Source organism: Sinocyclocheilus anshuiensis, unplaced genomic scaffold, assembly GCF_001515605.1.
Source record: "Sinocyclocheilus anshuiensis isolate Anshui unplaced genomic scaffold, SAMN03320099.WGS_v1.1 scaffold213, whole genome shotgun sequence".
Taxonomy (NCBI): Eukaryota; Metazoa; Chordata; class Actinopteri; order Cypriniformes; family Cyprinidae; genus Sinocyclocheilus; species Sinocyclocheilus anshuiensis.
This window is the reverse complement of record NW_015540860.1, coordinates 964,712-980,086: the sequence shown is the minus strand read 5'-3', so window position 1 is coordinate 980,086 and position 15,375 is coordinate 964,712. Positions and strand designations below refer to the sequence as shown.

At 37.8% G+C, this 15,375-nt stretch overlaps 1 protein-coding gene across 1 annotated transcript in view; it reads right to left on the bottom strand.

Moving 5' to 3' along the window:
• Positions 1 to 1,442: 1,442 nt before the first annotated feature.
• The window catches only part of LOC107687967 (leucine zipper putative tumor suppressor 2 homolog), a 25,688-nt gene continuing 11,755 nt past the window's right edge, over positions 1,443 to 15,375 (bottom strand). The window contains exons 2-6 of the mRNA XM_016485478.1: positions 6,898 to 7,389; positions 5,225 to 6,073; positions 4,874 to 5,062; positions 4,500 to 4,694; positions 1,443 to 4,407 (exon numbers count right to left, since the gene is read on the bottom strand). Of these exons, the coding sequence (XP_016340964.1) occupies positions 3,820 to 4,407; positions 4,500 to 4,694; positions 4,874 to 5,062; positions 5,225 to 6,073; positions 6,898 to 7,251 (2,175 nt within the window). The 5' untranslated portion in view covers positions 7,252 to 7,389 and the 3' untranslated portion in view covers positions 1,443 to 3,819. The remainder of the gene's footprint in view (positions 4,408 to 4,499; positions 4,695 to 4,873; positions 5,063 to 5,224; positions 6,074 to 6,897; positions 7,390 to 15,375) is intronic.

The following is a 15,375-nucleotide window of genomic DNA, read 5'->3' as shown; positions in this document are numbered from 1 at the left end:
GTTAATTCTGTTATTACTGTGTTATTACTGTGTTATTAATGTGTTATTCCTGTGTTATTACTGTGTTATTACTGAGTAAATCCTGTGTTATTACTGAATTATTTCTGTGTTATTACGGTGTTATTAATGTGTTATTACTTTGTTATTCCTGTGTTATTACTGTGTTATTCCTGCGTTGTTTCTGTTATTACCATGATTTACTGTGTTATTTCTGTGTTATTACTGTGTTACTCCTGCGTTATTTCTGTTATTCCTGTGTTATTACTGTTATTCCTGTATTATTAATGTGTTATTACTGTGTTATTCTTGTGTTATTTCTGTTATTAATGTGTTATTACTGTGTTATTACTGAATTATTTCTGTGTTATTCCGTTGTTATTTCTGTGTTATTACTGTGTTATTAATGTGTTATTCCTTTGTTATACCTGTGTTATTACTGTGTTATTAAAGTGTTATTCATGCAAAGTATGTTGCAGCTCTTATTTCTATGAAACTTGTTATTCCTGTGTTATTACTGTGTTATTCCTGTGTTATTACTGTGTTATTCCTGTGTTATTACTGAACTATTTCTGTTTTATTACTGTGTTATTCCTTTGTTATATCTGTGTTATTACTGTGTTATTAAAGTGTTATTCATGCAAAGTATGTTGCAGCTCTTATTTCTATGAAACTATGTTGTCTTTGCTATTCTGTTACTAATAAAATAGTTTTTTTCACTGTTTATCCTATTTTGGCACAATCCCTAAACTGAACTTGAGTAGTTTTACTAAGGGCACCCATCTCACATGAAATTTAACTATGTCAAACATATTCTACCTGCCTTCCTGATATAAATTACTATGAATTTGATATGGTAATTAATACTGAGACACTAATTTGGGCAAAAAGCACTAATGACTTGTTTAAGACTTGAATCTTACAGCTGAGGACTTGCAACTCGACTTGGACTTGCCTGTCTTGACTCGGGACTTGACTTGGGACTTGTCTGTCTTGACTCGGGACTTGACTCGAGACTTGAATGCAAAGACTCGAGACTTACTCGTGACTTGCAAAACAATGACTTGGTCCCATCTCTGTCTTATAGTTGTACAATTTATTTTATACTTATTTTGTGTGCCATTGATGATGACTAGCATTGAAGATTGTTAGAAATTGCTACTACATTTAGCTGCTTTATGAGATAATACAACACAGTTACATTTCCCTTTATTCTGTCTGGTAGCACAGGAATGCTAAGAACGGGAACAAATGAAAAAAATAAAAAATACAACAGGTTATTTGTCTTGTCTGACTTACGCACCTGTGTTGCAGATTGATGTCATCACTGGCTCTAGCAGTTGCATTGCCTTTATCAACTTTGATTTTGAATATTGTTTAGGTATTGTGCCACATGTCGCTTGATGAACTATAAAATAACTAACTGAAAACCAACTGAAACAGCATTCAGAAAAAAAAATCTTAATTTATTTACTTAAAATAAATAAGAAATATACAGCATACATGCATTCAAATGCATCTAGAGACAGCCTTACACCCCACAACCACCCTGCACCATCAATAATATGATTATCAGTTTGCTGTTATCAAATCAAAACTCCTGGAAGCTCTAGGGATGATAACTTACAAGTCAGCTTTTTGGGGGCTTTTGTATGATGAAACATTGGGTAACAAATTTGTGCAATGAAAAACGGAAACAGTCTCAGTGCTGCCCACCTTAATCTTAAAAAAAGGAAAAGTTGTCCTGTGAACGGTTAAGTATAGTATTGTATTACATCTAAGTGCTAAAGGAGAATGCACGACTCTGTTATCGCCATCTTGTTTCATCACCTGTTTTTCTACAGCTGTAAAAAAAAAAAAAAACTTGTTTCATCTCTGTATAACATACAGTTGTACCATCAGGCTTCTTCTAGCTAGATAAATCTTTTTATAGATAGCATTTTGAAGTGATAACTAATTAAAATTCAGTACTCATACTGGAGAGTAAAATGGTTGTTCAGTCAGTTTTAAGACCTATCTTTTTCCCCAGGATGGCAATTCCTTCAGTCAATTCCAGAACTGGTCCAAAAATGAGCATTTTGTCATCATGTACTCACTCTTATTGTTCTAACCAAGTATTATTTTCCCCAAAAACATAAAAGTAGTCCACATGAGCTATGTTCAAGGTCCTTACAAGTCATACAGTTGTTTTGCTTGTAGAATAGACCAAAATTTAAGCCTTTATTCAATGATAATCTTCCCTTACAAATCTCTCAAATCTCAATTCTTATTTTCAATTAGAAGAAAATGTCATCCTTAGAGGAATGTTTGTCTTCATGAAGCCCAACGGCATTGGCTCTCATGTTACATGAACAATCCTGCCACAAACAAAACACAACTGAGATTTGAGAGTTTTCACACAAGGAATAGCCTATATGAGTGAACAACTTTTGTGGTTTGGCAGTGAAAAACATCCACTTTTCTTGAATGGAAAACAAAAGCTAGGATATTATTTTTGTTTAGAAGAAAAGATAAAATAGAGTTAAAATAATATTTTGGTTCAAAAGAGTCAGTTTCATTTCAAAATTATATATTCCTGTAGTACAAATGTGTTTTTTTTTTAAATTAACCCTTGTTGTCCCACACATGTGTCTGCGAGTGAAAGTGACTTGACTGTACTTTTAAATTTCTAACAAAAACTGTACAATGTCTAGGCTTCAAAGTTGATAGTATAGTACTGTTAAAAAGATGCGAAGGAATTGTGAAATACTTTAGATTAACAATGAAATATGTGTCTGGACATTTGTGAACAGAGCATTTGCATTCAACATGACATAATCTCACTGTATGAGCTACTATATTCCTGTACACAGATTGTTTCTATGAGCCTGTCTGCCAAGACACTGGTGATAAAGATTCTTGTCATATAAAAAGGAAGAGAGAGTGCAAAACTAGCAATTACAGCAAATAAAACATTCATATCACTTTGTCACCCTGTAGTGAGAATGTACAACTGCTTGAGGTTTAGGCAAGAAGAGCTGGATTGTTTGGATTAGAGGGAGGTAAGCATTTGGTTGGATGTGCACAGATTAAAGGTGCTGTAAGCAATGTTAGCCATTCTGAAACTTCTGCAAAAATAATCTCTAAATTAGACTTGCACACACTTTCTATAACCCTTACCATTGTATTCAGAGATTAGCAGGAAAACAGTAGCACATCTCATTGTTGCAAAGCTAAATGCTAACAAAATAGTATCCTTGCATGACGAACCAACAACTGTCAACTGCTTATGAAACTTAATATGGTTAATAGTTTAAGTTAAATTATTCAAGTCTCAACCGCCACACATTTTTAAGACACCTGCTTCCTATTCACTGGCTGCCCTATGAATGCACAAAATGACTGACAGGCAGAAAATGCTTAAATGGCTAAACAAAGAATCTAATCGTGGTCAATTATTTGGAGTTTACAGAATTTACGGCTGCCACAGAGACAGATGTGATGGTTACTGATGGAACACTAATTCAGTGAGATATCTTAAGTAAGCGTGTAATTCTAATAAACAAAATAGCTTACTGAACATTTAATAGGAACTTATTCAGAAATGCACATGGATGACATCCTAAGATTTTAAGTTAAGTGGTAGATCTAAAAGGAGAAAAGCTTTTGGTGGTATGTACAAGTGATGCTATACTCTTGAGTTTCGAGCATCTCATGACATCTTAAAAACTTCGGTGACATCATGTTTCTTCCCTTTAAATTTTGCTTTGTGAATTCCACCCACTAATACATTCACCCTTTTAAGACCATTCGGTTAATTGTGAAAACATTCATCCTATGACCTCATATCTCTGTAGCTACAATTTTTTCAAAGTTCAGGTCAGAGCTATGGCTGTCCATGTCCATCTCTGTCCGACTGTCCATCTCAGCCGTTAGCTCCCTCAGAATCTTCTCCAGGTCCTTGTTCTTTCTGTACATCTGTAGGTAATTATACTGCAACTGCTTTTGGTATCTGATTACTTTGTCTTTCTCTTTATTCCACGTTTGTCTCTCCTGCTGGAAGCTATTCATCATTTTATGTTTCTTTTGCTTCTCTTCCTTCAGTTCCCCTCTCAGCCTCTCTACATCCTTCTGTAGGGCATCCAAGTTTGCAGTCCCTCCATTATGATTCAGTGTTTTACTGGCACTTGTTCCATCCTGGGCTTTCGATTTGGCTTGACCAGTCCCAAAGGCCTCCATCCGGGCTTGGCTTATCTGTAGTTGCAGCTGTTGCTCCTCAACTTTGGCTCTCATGGTCATTAGCTGTTGTTGCGCCTCTTTGGCCATTGCTAAGTCCTGCTTCATGCCCTTGATGTCCGTTTCCAGCATGTTCACCTTCTCCCTGAGGAGGTCAGCTTCATTCTTCTTTCTTTGAAACTCATTTTTAGATACCTTTTTTAAAAAGAGATATCATAGTCAGGCAAATGTGATGGTACAGCATGCAGTAGCAACTGTAAGTTAATCTAATATCAGCTAACACTGACCTCAACCTCAGCGCTCCGCTGGTGAAGTGCTTCCTCGTACTCCTTGATCTTCTTTTCCAGTTCTTCCAGCTTGCATCTAGACTCCTTCAGAGAGGATTTGAGACTGACAATCTCACTGAGTTTGTTTCCAACATCGGCCTGGGAGTCCCTAATTTGCTGCTTTAGCAGAGAAATCTCACCTGACTTCTGGCACACCTACAAATATAACAAAAAATGATAAATGTGAATGTGTTTTTGTAACAATTTTGATCTTTTTCCCTTATTATCCCAACTGTTCAGCTTTTAAATTGACCTCTTTATCAAACACTGAGCGCATTAGATTTTCATTGTATCCACATTTGTCATTACACAACGATAAAGTTTTATAGACTGACCTCCCACTGAGTCTCTTCTAGAGTGGGTACTAGGTTTTTCTGTCTCTCATAGATTCGGAGGTGGCTTTCTGCAGTGTCCCGGTCACGATTAAGCTGGTCCACCTCCTCCTGCAGACGTTCCTTGTCCTGTTGAAGTTGTATCACCTGAAGCTGCAATAACTGTTGGGCTCTCAAAGCCCTCTGAGACACCTGCAGGTTACACAAACCATCATTAAGATCTGCCTGGATAAAGGTGAATAGTGTACTTAGTTGACCATCAATGTAAGATAAAGTACTCATTGGTTTTGGAGTCACACTAAACTTTATATATTCACATTCCCTTCAAACCTGTGAATATTGTAAGCAACTTACTTGACGGAGTTTTGTAGAACAACGTTGTTTCAACCCCTCCATCTCCTCAGCACAGTACCGTTGCTTCTCCTCAAATAGATGACATGTGTCTGACTCCTTCTCATCAAGGCTCGTTTGTAACTCCACCAGCTCGGTTTCACGTTCTAGAAGTTTCTGCTCCAGCTGCTGTATCAGTGATTCATCCATCGAAATTGGTGATCGGACACAGCCCCCAGAAGATGATGGTTTTGTCGGGCTTTGCTCTGAAATTGTAAATCTATGTTCCAGAAGCAGTTCTTGGTTTCCAGAGAAATCCATCTTTGGCTCGGTGGATGAAACAGTCAGCGCTGCAGCAGTTATTTCTCTGTTCATACTTATTGCTGCCGCCACACTTTCGCTTAGGACACCAATAGATCTCGTATTGTCATTCGTCGACTCACTGTTTCTGTTTGTTTCACAAAATCCATTGGCCCACCCGTTTCCACCGTTAGTCCCACTACACATCCAACTGGATCCAGAGTTTCCATTTATCCCTGCTACACCCGCCTGTGGGTTCTGAGATGTGTCCATGTTTTGGGCAAGGCCTCCGCGGCGTGCCATGTGGTTATTTGATGTGCTTAGGTTGTCCATCTGGCTGCTGCCACTGGTGCTGTGAGTGGGCAGGCTGGACATAGAGTTCCTTCCAGAGTCAGAGAAGGTACCAGAATTTGTCTCCAGCTTGGGGTCCTGAAGATCTTTTAGCCTGTCTATAGGACTAATTCTCTTGCCCAGGATAGTGCTCAAGTTGTTATAAGTCTCCACCGAGGAACTGCTGCTTCGAGGAAGAACGGGTTTGAAGGCGGTGGGTCGAATTAAAGCATTCTCTTTACTCTAAAAGAGAGAGGACACAAAAGATAGATGAGTATTTTTGGGATTTGAAGTGCAGTACAACCAATTGATCATTCACTCATGTTTATGGCAGGACACAAATCCATCTTAAAACCTATCGATCAGATGCTCTCAAAGTAATTACTGGCATAACTGCCAGGGCATTACAACAAAACATTTTTCAGAAATGATTGATCCACAAGACAATCTCAAGAATCCTTCCCTTTTTTCTTATTCCTCTCCCTTATTCCGTCACTTCCTCTTACTCATGGTAGCATGTTTACCCCATGGTTTAGCATTAACTTCCTGACCAAGTGAAACTGGGCTCATTGTCCTAGCTAGATTCTTCATAAATGAGGCTATTCAGGGAAAGAGGTGCTTGCCTGCTTGCAACTCCCACAACGCTATTGGACCGAATCTCTAGAGAGATCAAGGCATTCTTACCTCGTCAATCTGAAGGTTTAATTAAATGGAGCAGACACCGCTAAGCTCTTAGAGAAAGTGTCAGGGGCTGGTGGGGATTACTTAGCATCAACTATACTTGACTGTTGTTTGATTTTGTGTGATAACAATGTCTGGGGGATGGGCCATCTTTTGATTTTGGCTGCTTTAATCTGAACTGAGCATGAGTCCTAAGCAGACATTTTGCTTTGTTTACAAGTTGTACTGCTTTAAATTGGAGTTTTATAGGACTGAAACACTACACAATAATATAGGCAGTGAATAAATTAAAATCTTGATGATTGTTATTTTGGCAAAAAAAAAAAAACTTTTTTGTAGCCCATGCCTCGCTTTGTTTATTCTCTGACTGACTCTAGTTCTGTTACCTTTTCTAGTTTTCCAGACAGCGGAACTAATTCTGGTGGCCCTCCTCTCCTGTCCACTTCATTGTCCATCTCAGTTGTTCTTCCTTGACTGTCTTCAGCTGTATTAATGTTAGCAGTTCGGGGCTTGTTGCTGACCTTGATGTAAAAGAAGTCGTCATTTTTGCCTGAATGATAGCTGACTTTTGAGCTGTTGTTGGTGCTGCAATGGTCCTGAGAGAAGCCATACTTCAGAAGGCCATCCAAGCTACGGCCTGTTTTCTTAGACTGAAGCCCCTTTTTGATTTTGTTTTCAGAGGCTTTGCAGTGTTTGCTGTGGAGGCTATGGCCTGAAATCAAACTGCTGACACTACCCATGTTTCCTGGGACATCTGGAGAAAGCAGGTGGTGGTCTTGGTGGCGGCAGGTGTGTAATTACAGAATTTTAATGATGGAGGAAGGTCTGATGGACTCATAGCCTTGTGTGGAGATCCTTCTTATTCCCATTTGGGAAACCTGGTAAAACATGGATTTTAAGAAATGTAGTGAGATGACTCCTTTAGGCATTAGAGCAGTATAGTCTATGCAGAATTTTCTTAATGTTTACTTTACTTAACGTTCACTAGGTCAGCAAACAAGTCCTACAAAACCAGGAACTACAGTATTTTTTGTTGGCTCTTTGCCCACATGGGATACAATGGGGTAGACCTAATGGCAGTTACCCTTAATATCCTGATTTACAATATGGAGACCATACTGAACGCATGCTTTTAACAAGTACCAAGAACACCCTCCTCTTTGACAAACAAAGGCAAATGCAAGCTTGAAATTAGTGTGACAGGTCAAACATCTATTCATATTACTTGGTCAGTAGGTCAAAAGACCTGCCAATTACTTTTTTTTCCTTCTTGTCAGGCTACCAGAAACAATGAGTATGTTTCCATGCACTTTGAGTTTGATTTCTGCCAGACTAAAACAACGTCTTTTTAAAATGTCATGTAAATGCTTTAGTCCAGTCCAACGTACCGGTCCGATTTTTGTGAAGTTAGACAAATAATGTGATTGAAGATTTGCTTCATCCAGCATGTACACACATCAATCCATTACAGCTGGCTTCTGTGTTGTGGCTTGTGCATTGTTTATTTAATCTTTCAAATATATATTAAATATTTAATTATTTAAAAATATTTGATTTGCCATGTATAGTTTGACAGACTTTAGCTCAAACATAATGGTGCATGTAAACATGCATAATGTTTTTGCATATTTCATTACATCAAACAAGCATTACTTAGAAAAAAAAAAACAAGCTTACAATACATATTAGTGTAGATATATAAGGCTCCATATGTTGGACATAATATGGGGTCCCACTAGGGAGATGGGACCTGTCAGTCACCTGACAACAGTTCAAGAGTACCAAAGGTCTGTCAACAGCTACTCAACCTTCTTTTATGATTCATATGTGCCTAAAGCATATATTACACATCCATAATCAACACATCATGCCTTCCATCTGTCTTTCAGAGCAGATAGTGAGGGGCTTTACGAACAAAAGACCTGCCATGATCATCACACGTGGCTTTGTATAACTGGCCTAATTGTGATGATGTGCTGATATGTTAAAGGCTTATTAGCTAGAAAGAACACAGCAAATATGCCAGCTGTTTCTTAATTATTAGCGTCACATTATGAATTTATGCATTCCAAAGAAATATTCTTTTTATGTTATTTTGTTGTAACTTTGCTGCCTCGCAGCTGGTTTTAGATAAGAGAACCATAAATGCAACCACATCTGTGTTTGTTTCTGATCTCTCTCTACTCCATAAGTTGCTGTTTCAAAATCAAATAAAACAGACATTGTAGAAGCATACATTAGTAAACACTGATTCAATTGTTTGCACTCCGTTACCATTGCCAGAAGGATGATATTCCACAAACAACTCAATTATCATTCATGTGGTTTTCAAATAATTAAATAAGATTATTCAACACTACTTTTGCATTTTTATAAATAAACGCATCTGTTTCAGCAGAAGGACTTAATGGCTTCAGGCAGCCCTTTGGCAGTCCCTTCCAATGAAAAGCGATCTCATCAGTGTCTTTGTTTAATAGAGTCACACATATTTTGTCCTCGAGGCATGCCAAGCAATGATGTAATGCTAATACTCTTCTTTTATGCAGCACTGCAAATGAATCGCAGTGCTTGACATTATTATCAATTCACACGTTCTGTTACAACACCTAATGCATAGTTGTCATAAATTAAAAATGCAACGAAATCCATTTAAAACAACTTGCATAAATCACTGGAACAAGCAAACTGTTTTTGTCAACCTACGGAGGGTATTTTTTGTGATGAGTTTGCACTTTTCATTTTGTATGCTAAATAATAACAAACATGAACATTCATGAAAAGCAATGTTTAGCAATCTCTGTATGCACTGCATATTATTATTGCATTATTTGTTAATTTGTAAGGTACAAAACAATCAGCAAGATTCAAGTCAAACATTGCATTGTGCTTTGACACATGCACAGGAATCACTTCCCAACATGTGATGCAGGTAAACAATCTCAGTTGGAGCGTCTCAATATCTGTCTGCCATCTGTAACACGAAATCACCTCTTTACTATCAAGTTCAAAGGCTTACCGGAATAAAATAGATGACAAAATGACACTTACTCTCCAAACAAATAAATCCACAGACGCAGTGTTTGTGAAATCTGAATCAAATCTCCTTCGCATGCTCTCCGTGGCGAGTCAGAATGTGTTTGTCCTTGAGTGAACCACTGAATACTCTATAGTCTGCCTGTACACAAGAGTCTACCATGCAAAGGGGGCGGATCTTATCACCATTCACCAGTTTTTTTTTCCCTTCATATCTTTTTTTGGAATAAACGACATGCAAATGTTGCTGGGATACGGGACCCCAGTGTCTCCTGGGGTCCCTTGGGGCAAGGAGAGGGCAGAGACCATTACACCTCTTTACATAAGACGTGTGCCGCTAAAGAGATTAACTGCTTACAATGAGCTGCTTGCCCCCCTCTGTCACACTCACTTTCTCTCCCGCTCTTTCTTACACCTCAACACTAACACCATAACACAATCACAATACGCAAACATATGCACACGTTTGAGTAGCTTTTGTGACTCTCACTCATTTTTTATTGGTTATCTTTCACCGTTTTCTGTACAAACACACACTTCTCCCAGTTGGCTCCCTTTGCTGCCCTCCCCTCCTCTCCAGACTGCCCTGCACCCACTCTGATCAAACACCCCTCCAGGAAAAGAAAGAAGAGCTGCCGTAAAATGCAGAAGGCATCTTTGTGCAGATGTTCTTGTTTGTAAAAATCAACATTAAAATGCCAAAGCAGTCAAATATTTTAATAGCCTCCAAAAGCAGTTGAACATGTTTAAATGACCCTCTTGATACTTTCTTATTGTAGTCGTCAAACACAAGTGGCCCTTTGGCTTGGAAGTAGTCTATTTATGAAAAGTAAATCTTATAAGAAATAACTGATGAAAATAGGTCTTTATATTTACAATATTTGTAAATTTATCTAGTTTCAGAAATGTTTGTTTTACTTTAAAAAAACGGGACAAAAACCCAAGCTTTTAGGCTTTTATAAGAATATTCGGTCCCACTTTATATCAAGTGGCCTTAACTACTATGTACTTACATTTAAATGAATCATTTGGTACAATGCACTTATTGTGTACATTTTTAAAATGCCTGCATGTAATTACATGTGTAATTAATTTCTGTAATTACATTTATAATTACACTGTTGACCTATCCCTTACACCTTAACCCACCCTTAAACCTACCCATACCACCAAACCTGTCCCTAACCTTACCCGTTTCCCACCTCAATAGCAGCAAATTTGCAATACAATATGAACAAAATAAGTACATTGTACTTATTTTTTGATGTAAGTACATAGTAGTTAAGGCCACTTAATATAAAGTGGGGCCGAATATTCACTTCAAATGTTAATTATAGATTTGTACAATATAAATTCAATTCAGCACATTTGGTTTGTAAGTGTACATTTGGATACTATTTTTGTGACTGTTCAAGGATTTTCAAGAAATTATCATAAGCAGTTTTTCCCAACAATTGTTCTAAACTCTTGTTCTAAAGTCGTCATATAAGTGTCTCTGAAAACTATGAAAATATCTAAGAGTAAACTCAAAATGACATAAAAACCACTACACAGCTATTGCTCTGCACCCAAGTTTCTGCATCTGTGTACATTCATCTGAAGAGCAAAATCAGCACCGTGGGGACCAGAACAAAGAAGGCAGACTTTCAGATAATCAATCTGGCTGTGAAACTCTATCCCAACTCTGCGAATGCATCCCTTTGTCCAAAACACCAAGGTTGAAAGAGTTGTGTTGTTTGGAGGGAACGTTACATTTGGAGTTAGCAAAACAATCTACATGCTGATCTTGAGGGGCATAATGCTTTTTTGAAAGGATTTGCATGGTTCTGTCACACCACGTCCCTTCCGAGTATTCATTTCATTGCACCCCGACAAGATGTTATTTTGGGGGTGAAGTTTGATTTGGCAAGACAGCAGCAGAAGGCACGGTATTGATTCTTCAGATGCTCTTTGTAAGTGCTTAGTGGAGGGATCAATGTAATCAATATGCAAAAACAGGCCGTAGCCGTGGACAATGGACTGGCACATTTGCAAGTGTGCGAGGAATCAAAGGTCGCCCAGTCTACGGCTGTGGCCCCTCGGGACAGGGTGCACAGACAGCACGTTGAATACGTTTCTTTAAATTATGAATGTGGATTTAAGTGTCTAGGAGTTCCCAGAGGAGTTGTTGTTTAATATGGTATCTGGCTATGAAAGTGAGAGGGCAACAGTGTAATAATGAGATATGCATATATGCATAATGTAATAGGCCCTTATTAGTCACTTCAGAGTAGTACCACTTTTGATTTATGACATCTTCCGTTTCAGTGGGATGCAGTTCTCAGTCTTAATCAGGCGATGACTGCTGTGAACAAATAAATCTCTGACTAAAATAGTAAGTTTTAAACAATTTTCTATTTTCCATTATTCTTTTCTTACCAAAAAAGCATCCCACTCTTTTGGGAAAGAGCTGTGGTTTTGGAACAGTGTGTAAATTAATGAGGTGGACTTAGGTTCTCTGTCAGGTGGTTCAATGATATACTGTATATGTTTACTGATATATGAAAAGTGTATATAACGTATGTGCCATCTCAGTAAACAGACAATTAAAAATAAAATACAAAATATGGCATCCCTTTCAAGTAAAAAAAAAAAGTCAGTTGGAACATTTTACTACAAATCAATGTGTCCATCTCTGCTCAACTTTTGGCCTCTAGAATAATCTATCAACTATGCTGTTTTTTTTTTTTTTGCAGCGATGCCATAAAAGATACATTTCTGGTTCTTAAAATAAACACTTATATTCTTAGTGTGAAGAACATTTTAATAAAGAACCTTTTTCCACTACACACTTAAAAATAAAGGCTTTTTATTGGATTTGTTGGATCCATGAAAAACCTTCAACATCCATAGAATCTTTCCATTTATGAAAAGGATCTTTATAATGTAAAAAGGTTTTCTTCAGGTTATTAAAATGTTCTTCTCACTCAGAAAAACATGGTTCTTTCAAGAACTGTTCACTAAAAGTTTTTTTGGAGGGAACCCTAAATGGTCCTTCTATGGCATCACTGTGAAAACACCCTTTTGAAACCTTTGTTTTTAAAAGTGTAAAAAACGTTTTTGCATTGAAAAGGTTCCATGGATGTTAAAGGTTCTTCTTCATGGAACCATAAATGTCAATAAATAACCTTTATTGTGAGTTTAGCTGGAAGTTTATGGTTTGTGGATTACATTTAATATCTATGTAATAACTGACACTTTGCCCTATTAGTTTAGATCTTTTGAGCTTAACTTTCAGATTTTAGCCTTTGTAACCCTGGTGCTCATTCAGACACTATTGTAATCACCCAGCAGTGGGACACATGATTTACAGTTTGTTGGAGAGTAGGTAATGCAGACTTTGGCTCTTCATGCTCTCGGCTGTTGTTTCATTGTTCTCAGAGACAGATGAGAACGATATGACCTAATCATACAGTCAATGAGCTGAGCTCAGCGGGAGCGCGACAGAGCAGCCGTGCGTGTGTGCGGGAGGGGCTTGCTGCTAATAGATGCTTAGATGTTATTGAGGTGGAAAGTCGAGCTGCTTTAATTGGCCATGAAAGACCTTTATCACAGACACTGGGCCTCTTTTGGGAGTGTATGTGTGTGTGGTTTTGTTTCCCTCACACGTTCCACTTGTTTGTCAACCTACAAAGACGTCCTATGAGAAGTGTGGCCAGAAGACGTTATCCAACGCATGGCCAATCCATTACTGCATGCATGTATAAAGACTCGGTTCGGGCTGTTGTACTGTAGAAGATTTACTGCAGTCTAAACAAAGCGTACACTGCTGCACTTTACCACACCTGGGACTGCCAGATGGCACATATAGACTTACATTTGCACTGTTAGGAATCTTTTTTTTTTTTTTTTTTAAGTGTCCCTTTCATGGTACATATGACCATTTTGTGTCACTTTGGGCTGTTACTTTGTGTGTGGTACTAGATTTCATGCAGAAATTTAAATCAGATGATTAGATATCTTATCTGGATGATACTGATCTACTGAAAATTACAATAATGAGTTACAGTCAAAAACAGCAACAAATTCATATTGATAAATCAAGAAGTTAAAAAAAAAAAGGTTTGGAACATGACACTTACTCACTGTAACTCAATTAAATAACACTAGAAACAGTGGCACAGATCTGACAGGTGATTTCCTGGGAATTGTGAAATATTATTGCGTTTTTAAGGACTGATCAGACCTGTCTAGAGTTGTTCATGGCGGGTGTGAATATAGTATGTATACTGGAGAGCAGCCAGGCCTCGGTGTCCCGTGGGAATAATGTTTCTCAGTCACACAATCGGCTATGTGCCATAAGATCATTATATTGCTGCTTCTTCCCAGCACTCTCTATATGAGCACATGTGCTAATTAGCTGAACTGATAGTAACTTAATTTCCCTATGACTTAATGCCGTTCATTTACACAATTTTGGATGATCTGTTACATCCAAAATGAGGCTCGGTTAAGTATTTACAGATGATTAATAATCAGGTTTTGAGCTCAAATAAAATTATGTAGTTGTTTGTTTGTTATTTGTCTCACTTTCACTTTCACATTTATTCTCCATTTCAGTCTGTGTGTGTAATAAACTAACGTCATCATGCATGTTTTAAAAACATTGGATGTATGATGTTGTCTTACGGATTCATCCATCATCTAGTCCAGGAGTCTTAATCGGTGGTATATTGTGTGCAGCTGCTAAGGGTCTGTGGGGGATAGTCTTGCTAGGCCCCTCTCTCTCTCTGTCCCTGTCCACCAGCAGATGTGATCTTATCATTCCTGATCAAGAAAAAAAAACTGAGCACAATGACCATCTGGAGTAAAGCCCGTCACAGTGTCCCAAGCTTTACACATCAAACAATGTGCCCCTGTTAATTTTCTCTTATTAGCTTGCAATTTGTGTATAATCAGTAATTGGTTTTACAGCAACGGGTTGTTTTTTTATTCATGTGTTTGTTTTGGTTTTTTTTTACTACATAATGCAGCAAAATGTGGTTCTATTAGATAGTTTACACAAAATTGAAAATTCTGTCATAATTTACTAATTCTCATTGTTGTTCCAAACTGGTATGACTTTCTTTCTTCAGTACAAAATAAAATTAGATATTTTAAGACATTTCTGAGTGTTTTTTTATACAGTGGAAGTCAATGGTAACCAAAACTGTTTGGGCTATACTCGGGAACAGGAGCCCTTCCTGGGTTTAACTGGGGATCAGGAGCCCTCCCTGGGCTATACTCGGGATCAGGAGCCCTTCCTGGGCTGAACTGGGGATCAGGAGCCCTTCCTGGGCTGAACTGGGGATCAGGAGCCCTTCCTGGGCTGAACTGGGGATCAGGAGCCCTTCCTGGGCTGAACTGGGGATCAGGAGCCCTTCCTGGGCTGAACTGGGAACAGCAGCAGCAATTCAGCAGCAGCGTAGCAGATCTGTTCCACCAAGACCAAATGCATTAACACTGTCATATCCATCACCATGCTAAAATGTTCCGAGAGTTGTCATGATTGAACTATGATTTTATTTTTTTGTTTGTATAAACCAATCAAAAAATTGTCATTAGGAAAATATAGAAGTGTACAAGCTTTACAAGTGTGAAAATATGAATTAAAAATGAACAATAGTATATTTATTAACATTAACCTAAATTAATAAATGCTGTAAATAATTCTTATCAGTTTGTTAGTTTTTTTCTTTAAAGAAAAACTTTTAACACTTTAGTGACCAATTCTAGTTGCTTATTAGCATTATTAACATATTGACTGTTTATTAGTCAAGTCAAGTCAAGTCAAGTCTGCTTTATTGTCAATT